Source organism: Bicyclus anynana, chromosome Z, assembly GCF_947172395.1.
Source record: "Bicyclus anynana chromosome Z, ilBicAnyn1.1, whole genome shotgun sequence".
NCBI lineage: Eukaryota > Metazoa > Arthropoda > Insecta > Lepidoptera > Nymphalidae > Bicyclus > Bicyclus anynana.
The window spans coordinates 18,030,366-18,049,689 of record NC_069110.1 but is presented as its reverse complement, the minus strand read 5'-3'; the positions used below and the strand labels follow the sequence as shown (position 1 = coordinate 18,049,689).

The 19,324-nt window shown below is 37.8% G+C and overlaps 1 protein-coding gene across 1 annotated transcript; it reads right to left on the bottom strand.

Moving 5' to 3' along the window:
• Nucleotides 1–53: 53 nt before the first annotated feature.
• Nucleotides 54–18,335, bottom strand: LOC112045730 (uncharacterized). The gene is made up of 7 exons (XM_052890840.1): nucleotides 18,007–18,335; nucleotides 7,723–9,193; nucleotides 7,077–7,149; nucleotides 6,554–6,646; nucleotides 5,197–5,390; nucleotides 3,662–3,778; nucleotides 54–2,910 (listed from the first exon to the last, which is right to left on the bottom strand). Exons 3-7 carry the CDS (start codon nucleotides 7,123–7,125, stop codon nucleotides 2,824–2,826), a joined length of 540 nt encoding a protein of 179 aa, XP_052746800.1. The 5' UTR covers nucleotides 7,126–7,149; nucleotides 7,723–9,193; nucleotides 18,007–18,335; the 3' UTR covers nucleotides 54–2,823.
• Between the last annotated feature and the right edge of the window lie 989 nt (nucleotides 18,336–19,324).

Sequence of the window (19,324 nt, the reverse complement as noted above, 5' to 3'; positions counted from 1 at the left end):
TATATTCAGTTACAAGTTCTAAATTGAAGTAAAACAAATTAAAACACATTCAATATATTATCTCAATTTCATTTATTAAAAAATTTAAAAATCTACATTATCTGAGTGTGACTCAGCCATAATTTACATAATAATATAATATAATGTTAGGAGAATTCGAAGATGACATCATAAAAGTGGGGATTGAAAATGGTGGTACAGGCTAGCAAGCCTATATAAGACGTTGCGCACCTCATTTTGGACAATTTTCGTATAGCGATAACAAGTTAGGTGGAAACTCTGACCATTTGAATTTGAGAGTTTGTTTTAAGATTTATTATAATTTGTTGTAACTCAGCTAAAATTATTAACGAGTTAAGACCTTTGATTTTGTTTAAATTCTTATTACAAAGTACATTGTGTGTAAATAAATTATTTGTATGTCGTTAATTTTTATTAAATTTCCCTACTGATTCCTAAAAATAATTATAATAAGATATTTCTAGGGACAAAAGCTATGGAATGATGCTATTAACAAACATAACCTAACAATATCACATCAGACTTTAAAAATAATAGTAAATGTAGGTAAATAAATTAAAATTAATTGCATTAAAATTTCATTAGTTCATTATATTTTTAAAAATCATTAAAATGCCATTAAAATTTTCAATTATTTAATTATGTCGTAACAAAGTTAATTTTTTTCCATTAAATTTGTAGCGAAACTTAACTAAATTATCCAGATTATAAACAATTTTTGTGACCATTTATCAGTAAGAAATTCTTATATTTATTAAGGATATTAAAAACAATAGTTAAAACCACATAAAATAATACTTTTTAATCATTTACCTAATAAGAAAACCACACACAGAGAATTGAGAAAATTCTCTGGTATGCAGGTTTCTTCACGATGTTTTCCTTCACCGTTTGAGACACGTGATATTTAATTTCTTGGAACTTAAACTCAACTGTCTGAAAAGTTGGAGGTGCATGCCCCGGACCGGATTCGAACCTACAATTTCCGGAATCGGAGGCAAAGATCATATCCACTGGGCTATCACGGCTCTTACAGCAAACACAGTGACAAATCGCTTGTTCGTGAAATTACTCCAAAAAATAATAATTTCAATGGCACTTCACACAATATAAGCGATCACACCTGGAATTTTCTGTATTCTGAGCATCTAACATTGTGTTTTCAATGAAATGACATAATTATCGTCATTTTACGTAAAGTGGTATTAGTATAGTATTGATAGTAGCAAGTAGTAACATTGTCAGATGATCGTAAAAACAAATAATCACAGCCATTTAATGTAAAATGACGTTACCAAGGTCAATTGTTGAAATAATCTTAAAACATATGGATTGCAAAAACGAAAAATTCGACGAAAAGCGTTGTCTAGAGACTTATGTATTGAAACGTACGATATTATCGAGCAAGTGATGTATATTCATAGCTGGGCATTAACTCGTTAATCCGTTAATCGTTAATTAACGAAGTTAACATTTTAATTAACGGATAACTTTTAAGTTAACTTTTAAAAATGTTAACGAACCCGTTAACTTCCGTTAATATGCAGATGTCCGTTAATCGTTAATCCAATGCCTACTATTTACCGCGCGACGCGATTAACAGGTTTAGACAAGTAAAGAAATGATGAAAGATTTTTTTTTCAAAGAAATCAACAAATTACTATATTTATGTCAATTATAGATAAAATCGACTAAAAAACAAATTATGGCACTTTTCCCCAGTGCTCACCCTTATTTTTCCAATGGGGATCTCTCACAATGATATAAAAATGCAATATTTACCAGTCATATTAACGGATTAACGATTAACTTTAACTTGCGTTAATTCTTCCGGAATGTAACGCTTTAAGGTTTAACGAAGCTAACTTTTTTTGTAGCGGATTAACGATTAACGAAGTTAACTATTTGATTAACGGTGCCCAGCTATGTGTATATTTCATTTGATATCATAACTATACACTGTGGCTATCAATATGTCCGTTTACTTTAGTTCTTCTGTACATACTCGTAGTTTCGAGTGGAAGTTTTACTTTTATTAAAAGGGTCTAAAATTGTTCATTAGCATTCTACTAGATTGAAATTTTTAAATATTCTTTTGATAATACGTGCCAAAACGCTGTCGGCCTTGATGGTCTATATTTCAACTGTTTAATGACGTTGCGTTAACACTAAACCAAACAGAATGTTTGATAAAATTATTATTTAATAATAAGTTTGACGTTTATTCCTTAATTGATATAAAAGTAACATCGTGACGTCACAAAATGGCCGATTGGAAAAAATTATTAAATATACATCATTTTTAAATTAAGTTTTCTATGAAATGCTTAACTTTTATTAATCGATTTGTTAAATAACATTTACATTGATACTATTGGACAGTATACAGCACTGAGGTTGTTTCTATGATAAAATAAAAGAAAATAAAAACGTCGGTCATGTCCGCTAGTCCATACTAAAATTACAAATGCGGAAGTAAATCTGTCTATAACCTTTTCACGGCTTAACCATTGAGCCAATTCGCATGAAAGCTATAGCGTTAAATTATACCTTGAAATAGAACAAACTACTTTTCACCCTGCAAAAAAACCATGGTTCCCGCTAGATTTGTAAAACACACAGTCTCGGGCGTCCTCTAGATGTGTATTCATCATCATAATCAATATCAGCCGATGGAGGTCCACTGCTGGACATAGGCCTCATAGACTTCGAAGCACAAAACTTCGAGCCGCCAGCATCCAGAGCACCCTGAATGATATGTATACACGAAGAATATATTCGCTGTGAGTTAGAGCTACAGAGCTAGCTCTGCTGTCGCCACGCCGAGTGGAAGCCTGCCGCAGAGTCAGAGTCAGAGTCAGCAGAGTGCGCGCCGAGCTGTGCCCGAGGCTGTGAACAATTGCTTTTTGAGAGAATCTGGTACAAAATAAAATATTCGCTGAGAGAGAGAAAGATCTGTCATTATAGAGCAATCAATAATTATTATTGATAGTTTTATCAGATTATTAAAATCACAGTGAAAATTCGCATAATTACCACACGAATTACTATAAATATAATTGATTTAGATGAGATTGACTTTAATTTATTGAAAATTAATAAATGCAAACCATGAAATCACCTATACTAGTATACATAACATAAGCTTACTTCCGGGCTAGATAATAAGTAATTTATTTATTAATTTATTTATATTATTTTCAACCGATCATCTTATTTGAAATAAGAACACAAAACAACAAAATATCAATTAATCTCAAGTATCAAGGTAGTTGCTAATACCAACCCTTACGTTGTTTGAGTAGATATAATAAAAAAAATTGTAGGTAAATAAAACGGCTTGCTAATAATTTTGTTCGAACTGAATTGCACCGTATTGTGTCGTAGCGCTATTTATTTTAATGACTTTGCAGAGTGAATCTTCTGTACTTGTACATATGTTTTCTGTGCTAATACCAAGTGGGTGACAGTACACAATAAGGGGTTACCCTATGAACGACAATAAGTGACCTAAGAGTAAAGCGCCTTCATTTATTTTGTACTCTTTTGTGTCGCATTATACATATTCCCTTTCGTATAAGGAGGGAGGACTGGCCCTGTAGTGGGCCGCTAAAATAGGTTGATGATGATGATGACGAACCTGATCAGGAGTGGAGGGAGTGCTGCGGCTGTGCGTGTGTGCGGCTGCCGCGCGGCGACCGCTAGCTCCGCGTCTGCGCACTTTGCCGCTCGGCGGAGGCATCAATTTGTCGCCTTTCTGCAAAACAGAATTTTTTTTTAAAGAAAATTTGCCATATCTTTTTTTTTAAATATGACCAAAATTCCCATTCCCCTCCAATTAGTCGGGAAGGACTGTGTTAGGCGTGGGTACGACAATAGACCGACGGGGCGGGGATCGAACCACCACACTTCGGCCGACCGCTCTTACCGTTGAGCTATTAAGGCTATAAAAGTTACAAGTTCCCCAATTATCGTGGAAAGGAGGATGGTAATAAATTCAAGCATGACTTGGGCTCAGTTGTTTGTTAGGCAGCGTGAAACCTTCACACTATCACGTCACGACTACAAGGACGTACTTCAGTTATTTGATTTTAACACAGAATTACTACACGATTTTCATTACGAGTAGAAATTCTTTCAAACAAAAAAAGAATTTTCAAAAAAATTACGAAGTTACGAAGGTAACAAACATAAAAAAACACATACGCGTCGAATTTAGAACCTCTTCCTTTTTTTGTTGGTTGAAATTTTTTTTTCTAAATAAAATAATTTAGAAAGGGGAACTTAAAACCAGTGGTTTAAAGCGCCATCTCTCGTGTAACACTTGCTTTACTTCACAAGTTCCTACTAGTTAGTTCACAATTATGCCGTTAAAAGACTAAATGGATTCGGCGCTCGGCTGACTTGTGTTGTGTCGTAGTTTAGCAGCGCTAATACAGATGGCACTTTTAAAACTCAAGGGTATATAATTTCAATGAGGCATTTTCTGCTAAATTTTAAAAAAGTCCGCTAGGAGCAAAACCGGGTGGAGATACAAATGTATTTTATTTTCTTTTTTTTAAATAAAGAATATTGCTATATTTTTCAATATGACCAATGAAATATTGGTGATATTGAAAAATATGACTCCTGGATTCCCGATATTGTTATAATCTTATTTTTGACTGAAAAATTTTGACAGGTCTATGATGGTTGTCTTATATTCTTTTTAACCTGTACTATTAACTACTACATGACGCCGCGCGTTTTCACCCGCGTGGTTCCCGTTCCCGTAGGAATAGGGGATAATATATAGCCTACTAGCGGACGCCCGCGAGTTCGTCCGCGTGGAATTCAGTTTTTCACAAATCCCGCGGAATGAAAAGTAGCCTATGTGTTAATCCAGAGTAAAATCTATTTCCATTCCAAATTTCAGCCAAATCACTTCAGTAGCCGCAGCGTAAAAAAGGAACAAACACACTTACACACTTTCACACTTACACACAAACTTTCGCCTTTATAATATTAGAGTGATGTGAGTCGTTCTCAATAAATGGGCTATCTAACACTGCAAGAATTTTTCAAATCGGACCATTACTTCCTGAGATTATCGCGTTCAAGCAAACAAACTCTTCAGCTATATAATATTAGTATAGATTTAGTATAGATAGTATAGATAACCTCTGCGGTGCACACCTGAATGTTATCAGCGGAGCCCCAGGCCTTCAGCGACTCGCCGTCGTCCGAACGGCGACCGGAGTCTCGGTCGCGCGGTTTGGCCGCGTACGAGGTTGAACGCGTGGCTCCCACGCCCAGGAAGTTGCTGAAAGCTTCTGTTGTCTTCTTTACGCGAACATTCAGTGAGCCGATGCGAAGGAATCCCTCCTTTTCTGAAACATTCATATTATATTCTTGGAGTAAAATCTCCTTTAGACAAGTTAGGCACTTTTTGAATCAGGAATAAGCGTGACAGTCAAGGTTATGTATTCATATTCTGCAGATAAATGCAGCAAACCACCATCTTTTTGTGACAGGTATTACCAATATGACAGCACATAGACGCACATAGACACGCATCAACGACACATATTACGACCTTACCTTTCACGAGCGCGACTGCGACTGTTGCGGTGCGGATTACTGTCCCGATGTAAAATATACAGATATAAATTTGTAACACCCTCCTTTTAGCAACAGAAGTTAACAATATGACACAAACGAACGACGACGACACAGATTGGTTACCATTTGCGAACAATTGCATCAGCGCGTTCTACGCACACCGTCGGTTGCGACTATCGCGGCGTATTGTTACGATGCCTAACATACAGCTACAATACAGCATAAACGCATCGACAACAACACATTGGACTCACAAATAGCAAGCAATTGTGACAGCGCGACACACCCAGTGTAACAGCTGCGGCGCGGCGCACTGTGACGATGCCAAAAACATACAAACGCACATGTAAACATATAACACTCCAGATCAAAAATATGACAACAATACAGGTTGGACAGGACATATATGCAACGAGTACCAAGTGACACAACTAGATTACCGTTCGGAGGCAAACGCGACAGCGTGACGTACAGGGAGCCGCCGGCTGCGACTGTCGCGGTGCGGCGCACTGTACGGTTACTTTGTACAATTGGCGCTGGAAACATTTCTATTTGTGTAAAATGGTCTTTTGGTCAATGACAGTGACAGAAAGGAGAGTGTTTCACACTAGAGATGGAACTACAACTATTATATATATAATAATCGTTAATATAATATAATAATAATATAGCGATAAATGTTAATGAATTTTGATATAATAACTAAAATAAATATTTTAGTAATTTCTTGATCTCAAAGAGGTAAAGTTTGTGTTGTTGTCGGAGTAATCTCTTGAACTACTAAACCAATTTTAAAAACTCTTTTACCACTAGGTTATTTGTGAGTGCCATAGGCTATATTTTATCCCAGTATTCTCAAGGGGACGAGAACTAAGCGTATAAAACTGCGGGGCGTCCGTTAGTTGTGTTTATGACGGGGGGATTCACCTACTTCGATAGGATCCTGGTGACAGCGAAGTGTCCAAGTGCACCAAGTACTGACGCGGCTTCCTTCCCGACCAGTCGCGGACGTTAGGGTCTGCGTCTGTAAGTAATAAAATCAATTTATTCATCATCATCACCCTCGGACAAATTACATAAAGACCTGCCTCGCTAGACATTACTTTTCTGTCAAAGTAACAAACTCTATAGAATCGATTTTTCATAGTTGTAATCGTGTTCGAGATCGAATCGTGCTCACTGTTGACCACGAATCTCCTCGCAGAATGAGAGGGGTTATACCTTAGTCAACCACGCTGGCCCAATGTAGACTTCACACACGTAAAGAAGTAAGAAAATTCTCAAGTGTGCTAGTTTCCTCACGATTTATTTCTTTCTTAATTTCTTAAAATGCACACAACTGAAAAGTTGGAGGTGCATGCCCCGGATCGAATGCGAATCGAAGGCAGAGGTCTCATCCACTGGGCTATCACGTATCTCACTAACCATTGAAATAAAATTAAATAAACATTCACCATAGACTTCGACTAGTAGTCGGTAGACATGCTCGTGGCGGTACTGCATCGCCAAATGTAGAGGTGTGTAGCCCTGCGAAGTATACAATATTTTACAAAAATACCAAGGAAAATAGTTATTGACTTGCTAGGCATTAAATTTGGTCTATACTGCGAGTCTTCTTCATCATCATTTACAACCTCAGACTAATTACAAGGACTTGCCTCGCTAAACGTTACTTTTCTGTCAAAGTTATGATCAACGATCTAATGCGATTATAAAAGCTGTCTCTATAGAACCAATGTTTCAGAGTTGTAATCGTGTTGGTCGGTTAAAGAGCTCCGTAAAAATAACTTTTTAGTGTAGTTAAATGGTGTAAAAAACGGTCAACAACTTCTAGTTTAGTACGTAAACGTACGTAACGTAGTAGTAGGTAAAAAAAATTAAAAAATTTTGTTTGTGAATTTGGGTGCGATACTGTTCCTTATATAATTAGTCTGAGTTAACAATCCATATTCACAACATTTTTAATTTCACTAGAGAGGAATATGCTAGGTATAAGAGATATATACTACACAATAATCATGAACAAAGTGTGAATATGTTCAGATGTCAGGTAAAATTAGTTTAGGTTAAGTAAAAAAGTGTGCACAAAATAGCACTTACCCCGTTCTGCAAGCGGCAACGCGAAGCGGCACATGAAACGTAACGTAGGACTGTATTTAATTGGCAATCTCAGTCTGGTGGTTCAGCAGTTGCGGCGTGAAAGAGTAACAAACACAAACTTTCGCAGTTATAATAATACTCGTAGTGTTATCATCATCATTATCATTAACAACCGATGGACGTCCACTGCTGGACATAGGGCTCTTGCGTTGACTTCCAAACACAATGGTCTCGAGCCGCCAGCATCCAGCGGCTCCCTGCAACCCGCTTGATGTCTTCAGTCCACCTAGTGTGTAAACTATCACTGCGCGGGGTCGCCATTTCAGTACCTTGGGACCCCAATTTCCCTCGGATCTTCGAACTAAGTGCCTACTCATTACCACTTCAGCTTCGCTTCGAGCTCAGTGTCTTTGGTTCTTCTGCGGATCTCCTCATTTCTGATTAGATTACGCAGAGAAGCTCCAAGGATAAGTCGTAGTGTAATTAACGTTGTTTGGCAAAGTCAGCGCGGTGCCATCCTAGACTCGCAACGTCACTCCAATTCAGGTAAGATGTTCTTTCTCTCGTCGTGTTTCTTATTACGGAGGGTCGTGAACCCTGTCACACATTCACGACTTTTGTCCGCACGATGTCGCGCCATGCAGTTCGGCTTTTCGCGACTTGCAGAGCTTCGTGTACTTTTGTATCGAGAGTGGTGTGGATTTGATCTGACCAACGCTTCATCTTCAAGGTCACTTTCCTTCCACTTTGCCAGTGATAACAAGTTTTCCAAGGTAAGGTATTAGTCCAGCATAAAATTGTAGTTACTTAAAGCAGTACCTACACGTTTGGGTTGCAAGGTGCCAGAGTGACGATCCCGCAACAGAAAGTGCATTGACTGGGTTGGCAGCCGATTACAGCAGGCGGCTTACGAGCGTGGTGTTTAGAAATCCTTATTTGAGGACAATGTTTAGAGTGGACATCCTTCTTTTGACAAGGATTAGTAGAAAACAGTCTCGATACCAAAAGGCACAATAGATATACATAACGAGGCTATCATCAGATAATGATGACGCATGTTAGGACAAGCGTTCTTGCAGCGTATCATACAAGGCAAGATCCAAGGCATCGGAGACCTGGTGACAACGACAATGGTGACCTGGTGACAATTTCCTGGCTTAAAAATCTCCGGGAATGGTACGGGAACAGCACAAAATCGTTGTTCCGAGCATCTAAAGTTAGGATAGCTGTAATGATGGCCAATCTTATGATGAATTTTGGGAATACGAGTAAGTTTAGTACAACACACATTCTGGAATTAAGTATAGCGGAGTTATGTGGTGGTGTTGTGGATCGGAAAATTTTGTAAGGATCGGAAATATCGGCAAGGATCAAGACTCACTGATCGCTCGTGGACGATGTGCCGATGTACGCCGGCCAGCAGTTTGACCAGGTTCTCGTCTCCGCGCTTGCACGCCCAGTGCATTGCCGTCTGGAAACACATTATTGTTACATTTAGCGTGATTAACATGATGTCATAACTGCCCATTGGTCTAGTGGTTAGCTTACATGGCTTAGGTTCATGAGGTTCTAGATCTAGCAGTAATATTGAGAAAATTTAAAATTTTCTATCTTATGAGGAATTTTCAGCGGTGTTGGGAAGTTGGTTAGTGTCTCAGAAAGCACATTAAGTAGTCAGTCCCGGTGTTAATATAAACATCTGATAACGCTTTAAACATAGACGAATGAGGATCTGAACCTTATCTGTAAAACAAGGCCTCTCAAAGCCATCATGATCCAAACTCCATATTTGCCTATAGTTACCTGTGGTATGGCAAACTTTGAGCTCATACAATACACATATGGTTTAGCTATAACAGACAGACCAGTATATAAAATGAAACGAGTGGTTTATCTGACCTGTGCGCTGCACGTGATTTAAGTTTTTTGCAGAAATCTGCAAAATAAATTTACTATTCATTGGAAATTGAAAATTCAACTTCAAAGTAATCGATCTTATTCGCGTAGAATCGATGCCGACAATAGAGGACAAGTGTCTGCGGTAGCCACACTTTCAGCAACATAAAATAATAAAAGGTGTTCATTTTATGTTGCTGAAAGGCTAAAAGTTTGGCAGCCTGAGCTTTTACCATAAATAAGTACGGTAGCCTATTATGGAGTTTGGTCTGTTGTGACTTTGAAAGGTAGCAGGTTTTAAGGGTCCAGACTCTCATCTAAAGTGTATTTTTTTTGGAAATTTTCCTCGGCGTAATATGAGAATACAGTCTCCAGTCCCTTAACTTCGAGGTGCCTTCTACACCGTTATAGATCAAACTATAAGGATTTCTAGCATAAAGTTGGAAACTGGAGACTTATGGACTGGAGACACAATTCTTCACGATATTTTGAAACCTGTTCCCATCCATATGTTCAAATTCAAATTCAAATTCAAAATTCATTTATTTCAAGTAGGCTCAGTTTACAAGCACTTTTGACACGTCAGTTGACTATTTGTAAAGATTCTACCACCGGTTCGGAAGGCAGGTTCTGCTGAGAAGATACCGGCAAGAAATTCAACAGTTGCTCTTTTGAAAAAAGTCATACAGTATTACAATTTACATTTGATAACAATTAAATTACAATTTCTTATAGTTTTATTTCCTGTGTGAAGGTGGAAGCTGATCCAATGGCCTCCAAGCACCTTTGTCGTTAAGGAACTCATCAATAGTGTAGTAACCTCGACTAAGTAAATGTTTTTTAACACATTGCTTAAAGTTGTGCATTGGCAAGTCCATCACAGTCTTGGGGATCTTGTTATAGAAGAGTACACCCAAACCCACAAAAGATTTTTTAACTCTTTGGAGACGATATGCAGAAATAACTAACTTATGCCCGTGTCTAGTAAGACGTGGGTTTAGATCTCCTTTTCGTTTGTACAAATTAATATTTTGTCTTACATAAACTATACTGTTATATATATACTGACAGGCTACTGTTAAAATGCCTATTTCTTTAAACTTTTGACGAAGGGACTCGCGTGATTTTAGTTGATATATTGCTCGAATTGCTCTTTTTTGAAGTACAAATATAGAATGTATATCAGCAGCCTTGCCCCACAACAAAATACCGTAAGACATTACGCTGTGAAAGTAGGCAAAATAAACAAGTCTAGCTGTATCAACATCAGTAAACTGTCTTATTTTTCTCACTGCAAAAGCAGCTGAGCTGAGTTTACCTGACAGTTTTTCTATATGAGCACCCCACTGAAGTTTAGAATCCAAGGTCACTCCCAGGAAAACTGTGGAATTCTCTATTTCTAGTGTTTCACCATTGATCATTATAGACTTATCTAATTTTATAACATTTGGTAATGAAAACTCAATACATTTAGTTTTCTTTGCATTTAAAAGTAAGTTGTTAACAGTGAACCAATGCGACACATGCGATATGGCACGGTTTACATCGTCGGAATTATCTTTACTTCTGTCACTCTTAAAAATTAGGGATGTGTCGTCAGCAAACAGTACTATCTCACAGATGCCGCTAACATGGTGTGGTAAATCGTTTATGTACACTAGGAATAGAAAAGGACCCAGAATTGAACCCTGTGGGACGCCCATTGTGTTAGAAAAACCGCTTGACTTTGAATCATTTATGCATACCTTTTGTGTTCTATCACTAAGATAAGAGGCGATGAGATCAAGTGCAACACTTTTTATGCCATAGTGGCTTAACTTAAGTAAAAGAATGTTATGGTCAACACAATCGAATGCTTTGGACAAATCACAAAATACACCAATAGCATTCTTAGCATTTTCCCATGCATCATATATATGTTTTAAAAGTTTAGCACCTGCATCAGTTGTACTGCGACCTTTAGTAAAACCATACTGTTCAGGGTGAAATAAATTATTTAAATTAAAATGACTTAAAAGTTGATTTAAAATGATTTTTTCAAAAACCTTACTAAGTGTTGGCAGTATTGTAATTGGTCTATAATTATTAACATCAGTTTTGTCACCTGATTTAAAAAGTGGTAACAGTTTGCCATGTTTCATTAGGTTCGGAAAGATACCCAAATCCACGCATTCATTAAAAATAATAGCTAAGTGGGGAGCAATTACATCAATTATATTAGATATTACTTTCACTGACATGCCCCACAGATCTCCGGTTCTTTTTAATTTTAACAAATTGAAAGATTTTTTAATGTCTGATACAGTTATGTGGTGAAATTCAAAAAGAACGTTGCACTCTTTAACATTGCCTCTTAATAGTCTCTGGGCTTCCGTAGCAGACGAATCTAGTGAATCAGTTAACAAGATAGGAACATTCTGGAAAAAATCTTCAAAGGCATTAACAACCTCGATATCAGTGTTTACCTTTTTGTCATTGACAATTAATTCAAAACTGATATCCCGCGGTTTGATTTTTCCTGATTCTCTATTAATTATATTCCAGGTGGTTTGTATCTTGTTCTCAGACTCAATTATTTTCTGTTTGATGTGTAACGATTTCGCAAGAATACAAACACGTTTGAAAATTTTTGAGTAACTTTTGACATAATCTAAATAAGTTCGCGTTTGAGTATATTGTTTTTGCTCGTACAACTCGTACAGTTTGTCTCTACTTTTGTAAATGCCTACAGTAGCCCATTCGCTAAACTTTAATTTTTGGCTAGCATTAATGCGTTTAAAGTTAAAAATTTTACTAAACTCTCTGTCTATTGTCTTGAAAAGTGTACCAAAGAGCATGTCTGGATGATTATTTTCAAATGCAAGACTTGGAATTTTAGAAATAATTGTGTTTTTGAATCGCTTTAATTTACTTTCAGTTATTGGCCTACACTTTACCCATTGATTGCTATTGGTTTTATTATTTAAGATAGTAATTATTTGACCACTATGATCAGAGCTTAATTTATTTATTATCTTCTTTCTCTCAAGCACACAATTATAAAATATATTATCCAGACAGGTACCTGAAGTTGCGGTTATCCTAGTAGGTTCGTTAAAAGCATGCATCAAATCAAAACATTTAAATAAGTTAAGAAATCTAACAGATTTTGAGTTTTCTGTTAGAATATCAACATTAAAATCGCCGCAAATCAGTATTTGTTTGGAAGATGTGCACAATCGCCTCATTACATCTTCCATTACCTCTTCAAATTGATCAAAGTCAGCAGGAGGGGGTCTGTACACGCATACTATAATAATTTGTTCCAACTCCACACAAGAAAGTTCAACAATGCATTCCACAGAAAGACGAACTATATCTTTTCTATCCTTACATTTTAAGTTATTATGTAAGAAAATTAAGGAGCCACCATGACCAGCCCTTCTGAAGAACACACTTGACAATGAATAATTATTAATATTAAGAACTGACAGCTGTGAGTTAGTGAGCCAATGCTCCGTAATACATAATATGTGTATATTGAATTTTTCTACAAATAGTTCAACTTCTAACTCCTTGCCGTTGATGCTCTGTATGTTTTGGTGTACAAGGTTAATGTTACAGTGCATCTCCGTTGTCGTATCTAGTTTAAAAAATTTTCAATTGTAACAGTACCAGGATTGGTACTGCGGTCAGGTATAGAAATATTTGTACTATTAGTACAGGTTGTAAAAATGTCAAAAGACTGCGTTACAATACTTGTAACTGGATCGGTTAAATTACAATTAACAATTGAGACAGTACTATCATTCGTACTCTGGTCAATAGAAACATAACTACTATTATTACATGTCATATTAATGTCAATAGACTGTGTTACAACACTTGTAACTGACTCGTTTAAGTTGTAAGCCAACAGAGAGGCAACATGCTGCTTACATTTTTTTGGCAGATATAAATTATCTTTAGTCAACGAATAAGATGAGATAAACTTATTCATGTCAAAATAAAAAAATGCATCGCTGTGATGGTATGTCAAGTTGTATAACATAAGATTTAAGTTATGGATATGCTTATTTTCTTTAGCAATTGACTTAAGGTATGGAAATGCACATAATGTAAATTTACATTTGGTTCTATTATGTAATACCAAAAGCTTTTCAATACATTTTATAATTTGATGCCTTTTAATATTTGAACTGTTCCCTAACATCAAAATTACATTTGAGTAACCAACTACATTTTCTATACTTATGCTATTTATTAAATAACTAAAACTAGCCCCCGGAAAACATTTATTAGTCACTGAATGGTTTAAGTAATGGCTCATAATGGAGCCAAAATCCTTACCTAACTTATCAGAAATTATTAGAGTCTTTTTTTGAGCTTTGTCTGGCAAATTAAAACTATGTGAACTTAAATTATTATCTGAGATTGAAGGAATTGGAATAACATTATTATTACACTGCTCATTTTTGCCAATATATCCAGAAATAGACAAAACACTACAATCCTGGGTAACCGAAGGTACCTGATTTGAACATTGGCATTTGTTACTTACATTGGCATTTGTTACTTACTTACTTACTTACTTTGTTCCTACCATAATTGGCTACCGTGTTATCTATGAGAGGAGCATGCGTTGACAGACTTTCATTATTAACCCATATTCGGCTCACTACTGAGTTCGAGTTGTAGTCCACCACGTTGGCCCAATGCGGATTGGCATACATCACACACGCAGAGAATTTAGGAAATTCTCTGGTATGATTCTAACAGGTTTCCTCACGATGTTTTCTTTTACAGTTTGAGACAAGTGATTTTTAATTTCTTGCACACAACTGAAAAGTTAGAGGTGCATGCTCCGGCCCGAATCGGAGGAAGGGGTCATATCCACAGAACTATCACAGCTCAAGACAGAATTTATGCCCTATTAAAATGCGGGATATCTGGCCATCATAGGCTCTAGGGCGAGAAGGGTCGGGTCGGGTAGTCCGCGCGGTACAAATTACTCGATCGGCGCTCGTCCTTTTTCGGATGCATGTAAAACGTTGACGGACAATATAATGCCGAAATTATACGTCGCGGTAATAGGAGCATATTAGGATGATTAAAGATTATGCTTTGCGGAGGTAGGCGCTATTAGTGTAGTTACCGTCATTACTGCATCGGGGTTACATCCAGCTTCCCGAGTAAATCGCTCCACCGCCGCTCTCGTTATCTTTGATGCGAACGTTTACATTTAAACTCCCTGTCTGCTACTCGGCGGCCGTGAGATTTGTTTTTTTTTTTTGATGTTTCATTATTTTGTGGTGCGAGTTAGGACATTCATGGTGTTTATTTCGTGACATATGTCTTCTAGTGGATATGAAAAGAGCCTCTGCCTCCGATTCCGGAGGGTGTGGGTTCGAATCCGGTCCGGGGCATGCACCTACAACTTTTCAGTTGTGTGCATTTTAAGAAATTAAATATCACGTGTCTCAAACGGTGAAGGAAAACATCGTGAGGAAACCTGTACACCAGAGAATTTCTTAATTCTCTGCGTGTGTGAAGTCTGCCAATCCGCATTGGGCCAGCGTGGTGGACTATTGGCCTAATGCCTCTTATTCTAAGAGGAGACTCGAGCTCAGCAGTGAGCCGACTACGAGTTGATAATGATGATATCTCTTCCTATTAGTAGAATTGAAAGCTCGCAGTGGAAATCGCGTTTGTTATATGCAGTTTCTCAATGACGAGGATGCTTGGAGAGATTTGGAATAGTTTTTATATTGACACAAAAGATTAATAACAATTTGAAATTCTAATTTATCAATTTAGTAAAATACCTGTATTTTAAAAGAATAACTGTTGTTTACAGCCTTCTTTTCTCTTATAAGAGAGATGGATTTGGAGTTGAGACTACTCCAATGCGCATTGTCGGTCTTTAAAAGTGATAATATCGGTTGTAGAGTCTCCTCAAATAGTAAAGCGATTAAAAAGTGCTTGTACACTAAGTCTAATTGAATTTAGACTTTTTGTGGTGTTAATTATTGTGACTGACGACGAAAACTTAACATCCTTTCTGAGGCACAAGTGCGCTACTGAAAATTTCATTAAATTCCTAAGCTCCATTTATTATTGTAAGACTTGTATATTTGCATAGCTTAACCAATATAATATAATTTTAACGGCCTCCGTGGCGCAGTGGTATGCGCGGTAGATTTACACGACGGAAATCCTTCGATTGAGGTTTTCTTAATTGGTCCAGGTCTAGCTGGTGGGAGGCTTTGGCCGTGGCTAGTTACCACCCTACCGGCAAAGACGTACCGCCAAGCGATTTAGCGTTCCGGTACGATGCCGTGTAGAAACCGAATGGGGTGTGGATTTTCATCCTCCTCCTAACAAGTTAGCCCGCTTCCATCTTAGATTGCATCATCACTTATTGTACTTGAGATTGTAGTCAAGGGCTAACTTGTAAAGATTAAAAAAAAAACCTGAAACCGAAAAGGTTTGCCTATCGGACCGACGAGGCAGTTTCATTAGACCGTCGCGCAAACCACTTCCAACCAACCACCGCACACTGGAAGCAATTAACCAGATTCAACGTAATCCGGTGTAAATATAAAAGGGCGGGTTTCCCGCAGTGATCGAGTGCAGGCGGGGAGCAATCGACGCGGTAACAAGACAGAGGCGTGATCGCTGATTCAGTGTCGCCGGGGCGGGCGGGGACGGAGAGTTCGGAGAGTTGAGCCTAGTGTAACTCCTAGAGAGATATCCTCCTCCTCTTTGCTATAGAGAAATCTTCCACTGAAAATTAATATTTTGTGGAGACTCTCCGCGACCTGCTATTTTCGGATGCCCTGCCTGCATGGCGTGCATAATGTTGTCGATCGGGGTATGCACTAGTAATAAAATTAAGCGAACCGGAAAAATCTGTACTTAATAAGCATTAAGAAGACAACTCTTAGGATATGCAGTACTTTAATGCATGTATTAAGTGCACGCGAATGCTTGTAACGACTTTGACGGCCTCCGAAGCGCAGTGGTATGCGCGGTGAATTTACAAGACGAAGGTACTGGGTTCGATCCCCGGATGGACCTATGAAGGTTTTCTTAATTGGTCTAGGTGTGTCTGGCTATTAGGAGGCTTTGGCCATGGATAGTTACCACCATAGTGGCAAAGACGTACCGCTAAGCTATTTAGCGTTCCAGTATGGATGTTGTGTGGAAACCGAAAGGGGTGTGGATTTTCATTCACCCCCTAGTAAGTTAGCCAAAAGCGGGTTAAGTCTTGGATTGCAGCATCACTTACCATCAGGTGAGATTGTAGTCAAGGGCTAACTTATAAAGAATATCTGATTGCACGTATGCTATCCTATGAATACGACTGGCTATCCGGAAAATAATGACGAATAACGAACTCCACACCATGGGATAGAGGATAAAAAATTCATCCAGACCATCGGACAGACAGACAAACTTGGGGAAACTATAAGGTTTCGTTGTGGACTACAGAACCCAGAAATTATGTAATATTAAATTAAAGCCGATGGCTGGCTGCTTGCGAAGTATTTAATAAACACATCATTAATATGACTTGCGCAAATAAACTTGGTAATTTGGGTCTATTCAGATTACCAACAGATTAAGCGTAGATTGTGCGATAGCGAGCCATTCCAGTTTATAACGTAACGAAAGCGATGCGATGACGAGATAACGTTATTTATGCAGGGACACTTAGTTAATGGGGGCCCCGATACTAATTAGGAACGTTCTTTGTTCAGAGAAAACGGGTAGTAACGCGACTAACGGGTCTCGACTCTCGAGTACCGAGTAATAGATAGACAGCCTGCGATAGGCAGACATACCTCATTTTTAACCGACTTCCAAAAAAAGAGGAGGATTCGATGCGTATTTGTTACCTCGTAAATTCGTCATTTATTAAACGCAAGTACGACTTGCGAAAAATAAGTATGTATTTTTTTCGGGATAAAAAGTAGTAGTAGTTAATCAAGGTTATAATCTATTTCCATTCCTAATTTTAGCTATTTTGGTACAATAGTCGCGGCGTGAAAGAGTAACAAACATTCATACCATCATGAGGAGGATAGTGATGATAGTGCTTATCGTTTAAATGTATTCGCTGATGCTGAAGAGTATCCCAGAGAGGAGCTAGGAGTTGACCAAGAAACTTATAGTGAGTCGCCGGAGAAAGCGAAACGCAGACCGGCTGCTAAGACTCGTGAGCAGTTGGCTTTATATTTAAAGAAAAAATAGTGTTAATGTTAATTTAAATGGTCTTTTACTACATGGTTACTATGGATTTTGATCAAGGGTATCGTCTTTTAACCACTCTACCAACAAGACAATCTGCTAGTAGATACATAAATGAAAATAAACCATTAAAGTAATAAAAAAATATATACTTACATACTGCTCACAGATTTTGCATTGTAGTAAGGCAGCCGCGCGACATGGAACAGAAAAAGTTAGATTAGAAGAATAATCTAAATAACAGTTTGGGATCGAAAGTCGTCAAAAACAAAAGTGAAGTTAGCAATCAATGGATAAAAAGGATAAGCTTCCTTTTTTATCTTAATACTGTCACTAATACTAGAGATATAGGGTTCATAATCGCTCGCCCATGGCAGGTTGTTTACTATTTGAGTTGTTTAAGTCGCGTTATCTTATGTTATTGTATTTTTTTGTCGAATTTCGTGGAATAAACAACACGTGTAGTCCCAGAATAATCTAATTCTCACCACTCGCACACCCCATTAATTGACACCGGCCACCCTGTATAATTGATTGTCATCAACCCATATTCGGCTCACTGCTGAGCTCGAGTCTCGTCTCAGAATGAAAGGGGTTAGGCCAATAGCCCACCACGCTGGCCCAATGCGGATTGGCAGACTTCACATACGCAGAGAATGAAGATAATTCTCTGGTATGCAGGTTTCCTCACGATGTTTTCCTTCATCGATTGAGACACGTGATATTTAATTTCTTAAAATGCACACAACTGAAAAGTTGGAGGTGCATGCGCCAAACCGGAGTCGAACCCACACTTTTAGTTTTTTAGTTTCACACGGACGAAGTCGCGAGCGTCCGCTTGTAGTACAATAAAATATACAAAGTTCTCTTCCTGGGAAGACTAGTATATTGACTTTGAGGTTGCTCGAGTGTGATCGCGATAACTCAAGGCGAGATAAAACTGAGCTTAGTGACAAGGAAGACGCACGCGTCACTAATAAAACGCCACAAGTTGCACCAAAAGCCTGTACAATTAATCCGACCGAATCCTTCGGTACGTAACGTTCAAGATTCGACGCTTGAGGCTCGAAACTGAACCGAGGGTTCAGTACATGGGCCGTAAATGTTTTCTTATTCTAATACTTTTTTTTCTGTTCTTTCATTATTCTGAATTTCACTTTCTTAATATTGGTACCACAGATTTAAGGCGAAACTTGAGTGCTTTATGTTCTTTGATTTGTACCATTAAACCAACTCTACACTACTCTACCCCTACCCTACCCCTACCCCTTGATTCTTAAACGTTTGTATGGGAAATAGAAAAGAGATTTTTATGGTTTTCCCGGCAATTATTCTAATTTCTCTCACCTTTATTATAGGAAAGGTATATTCCCTATACCTCCACGAACATTTCTAGACAAAGATAAGATAAATCCGTTCAGCCGTTCTCGAGATTTAACGAGACTAATGAACAGCAATTCATTTTATGTATTAC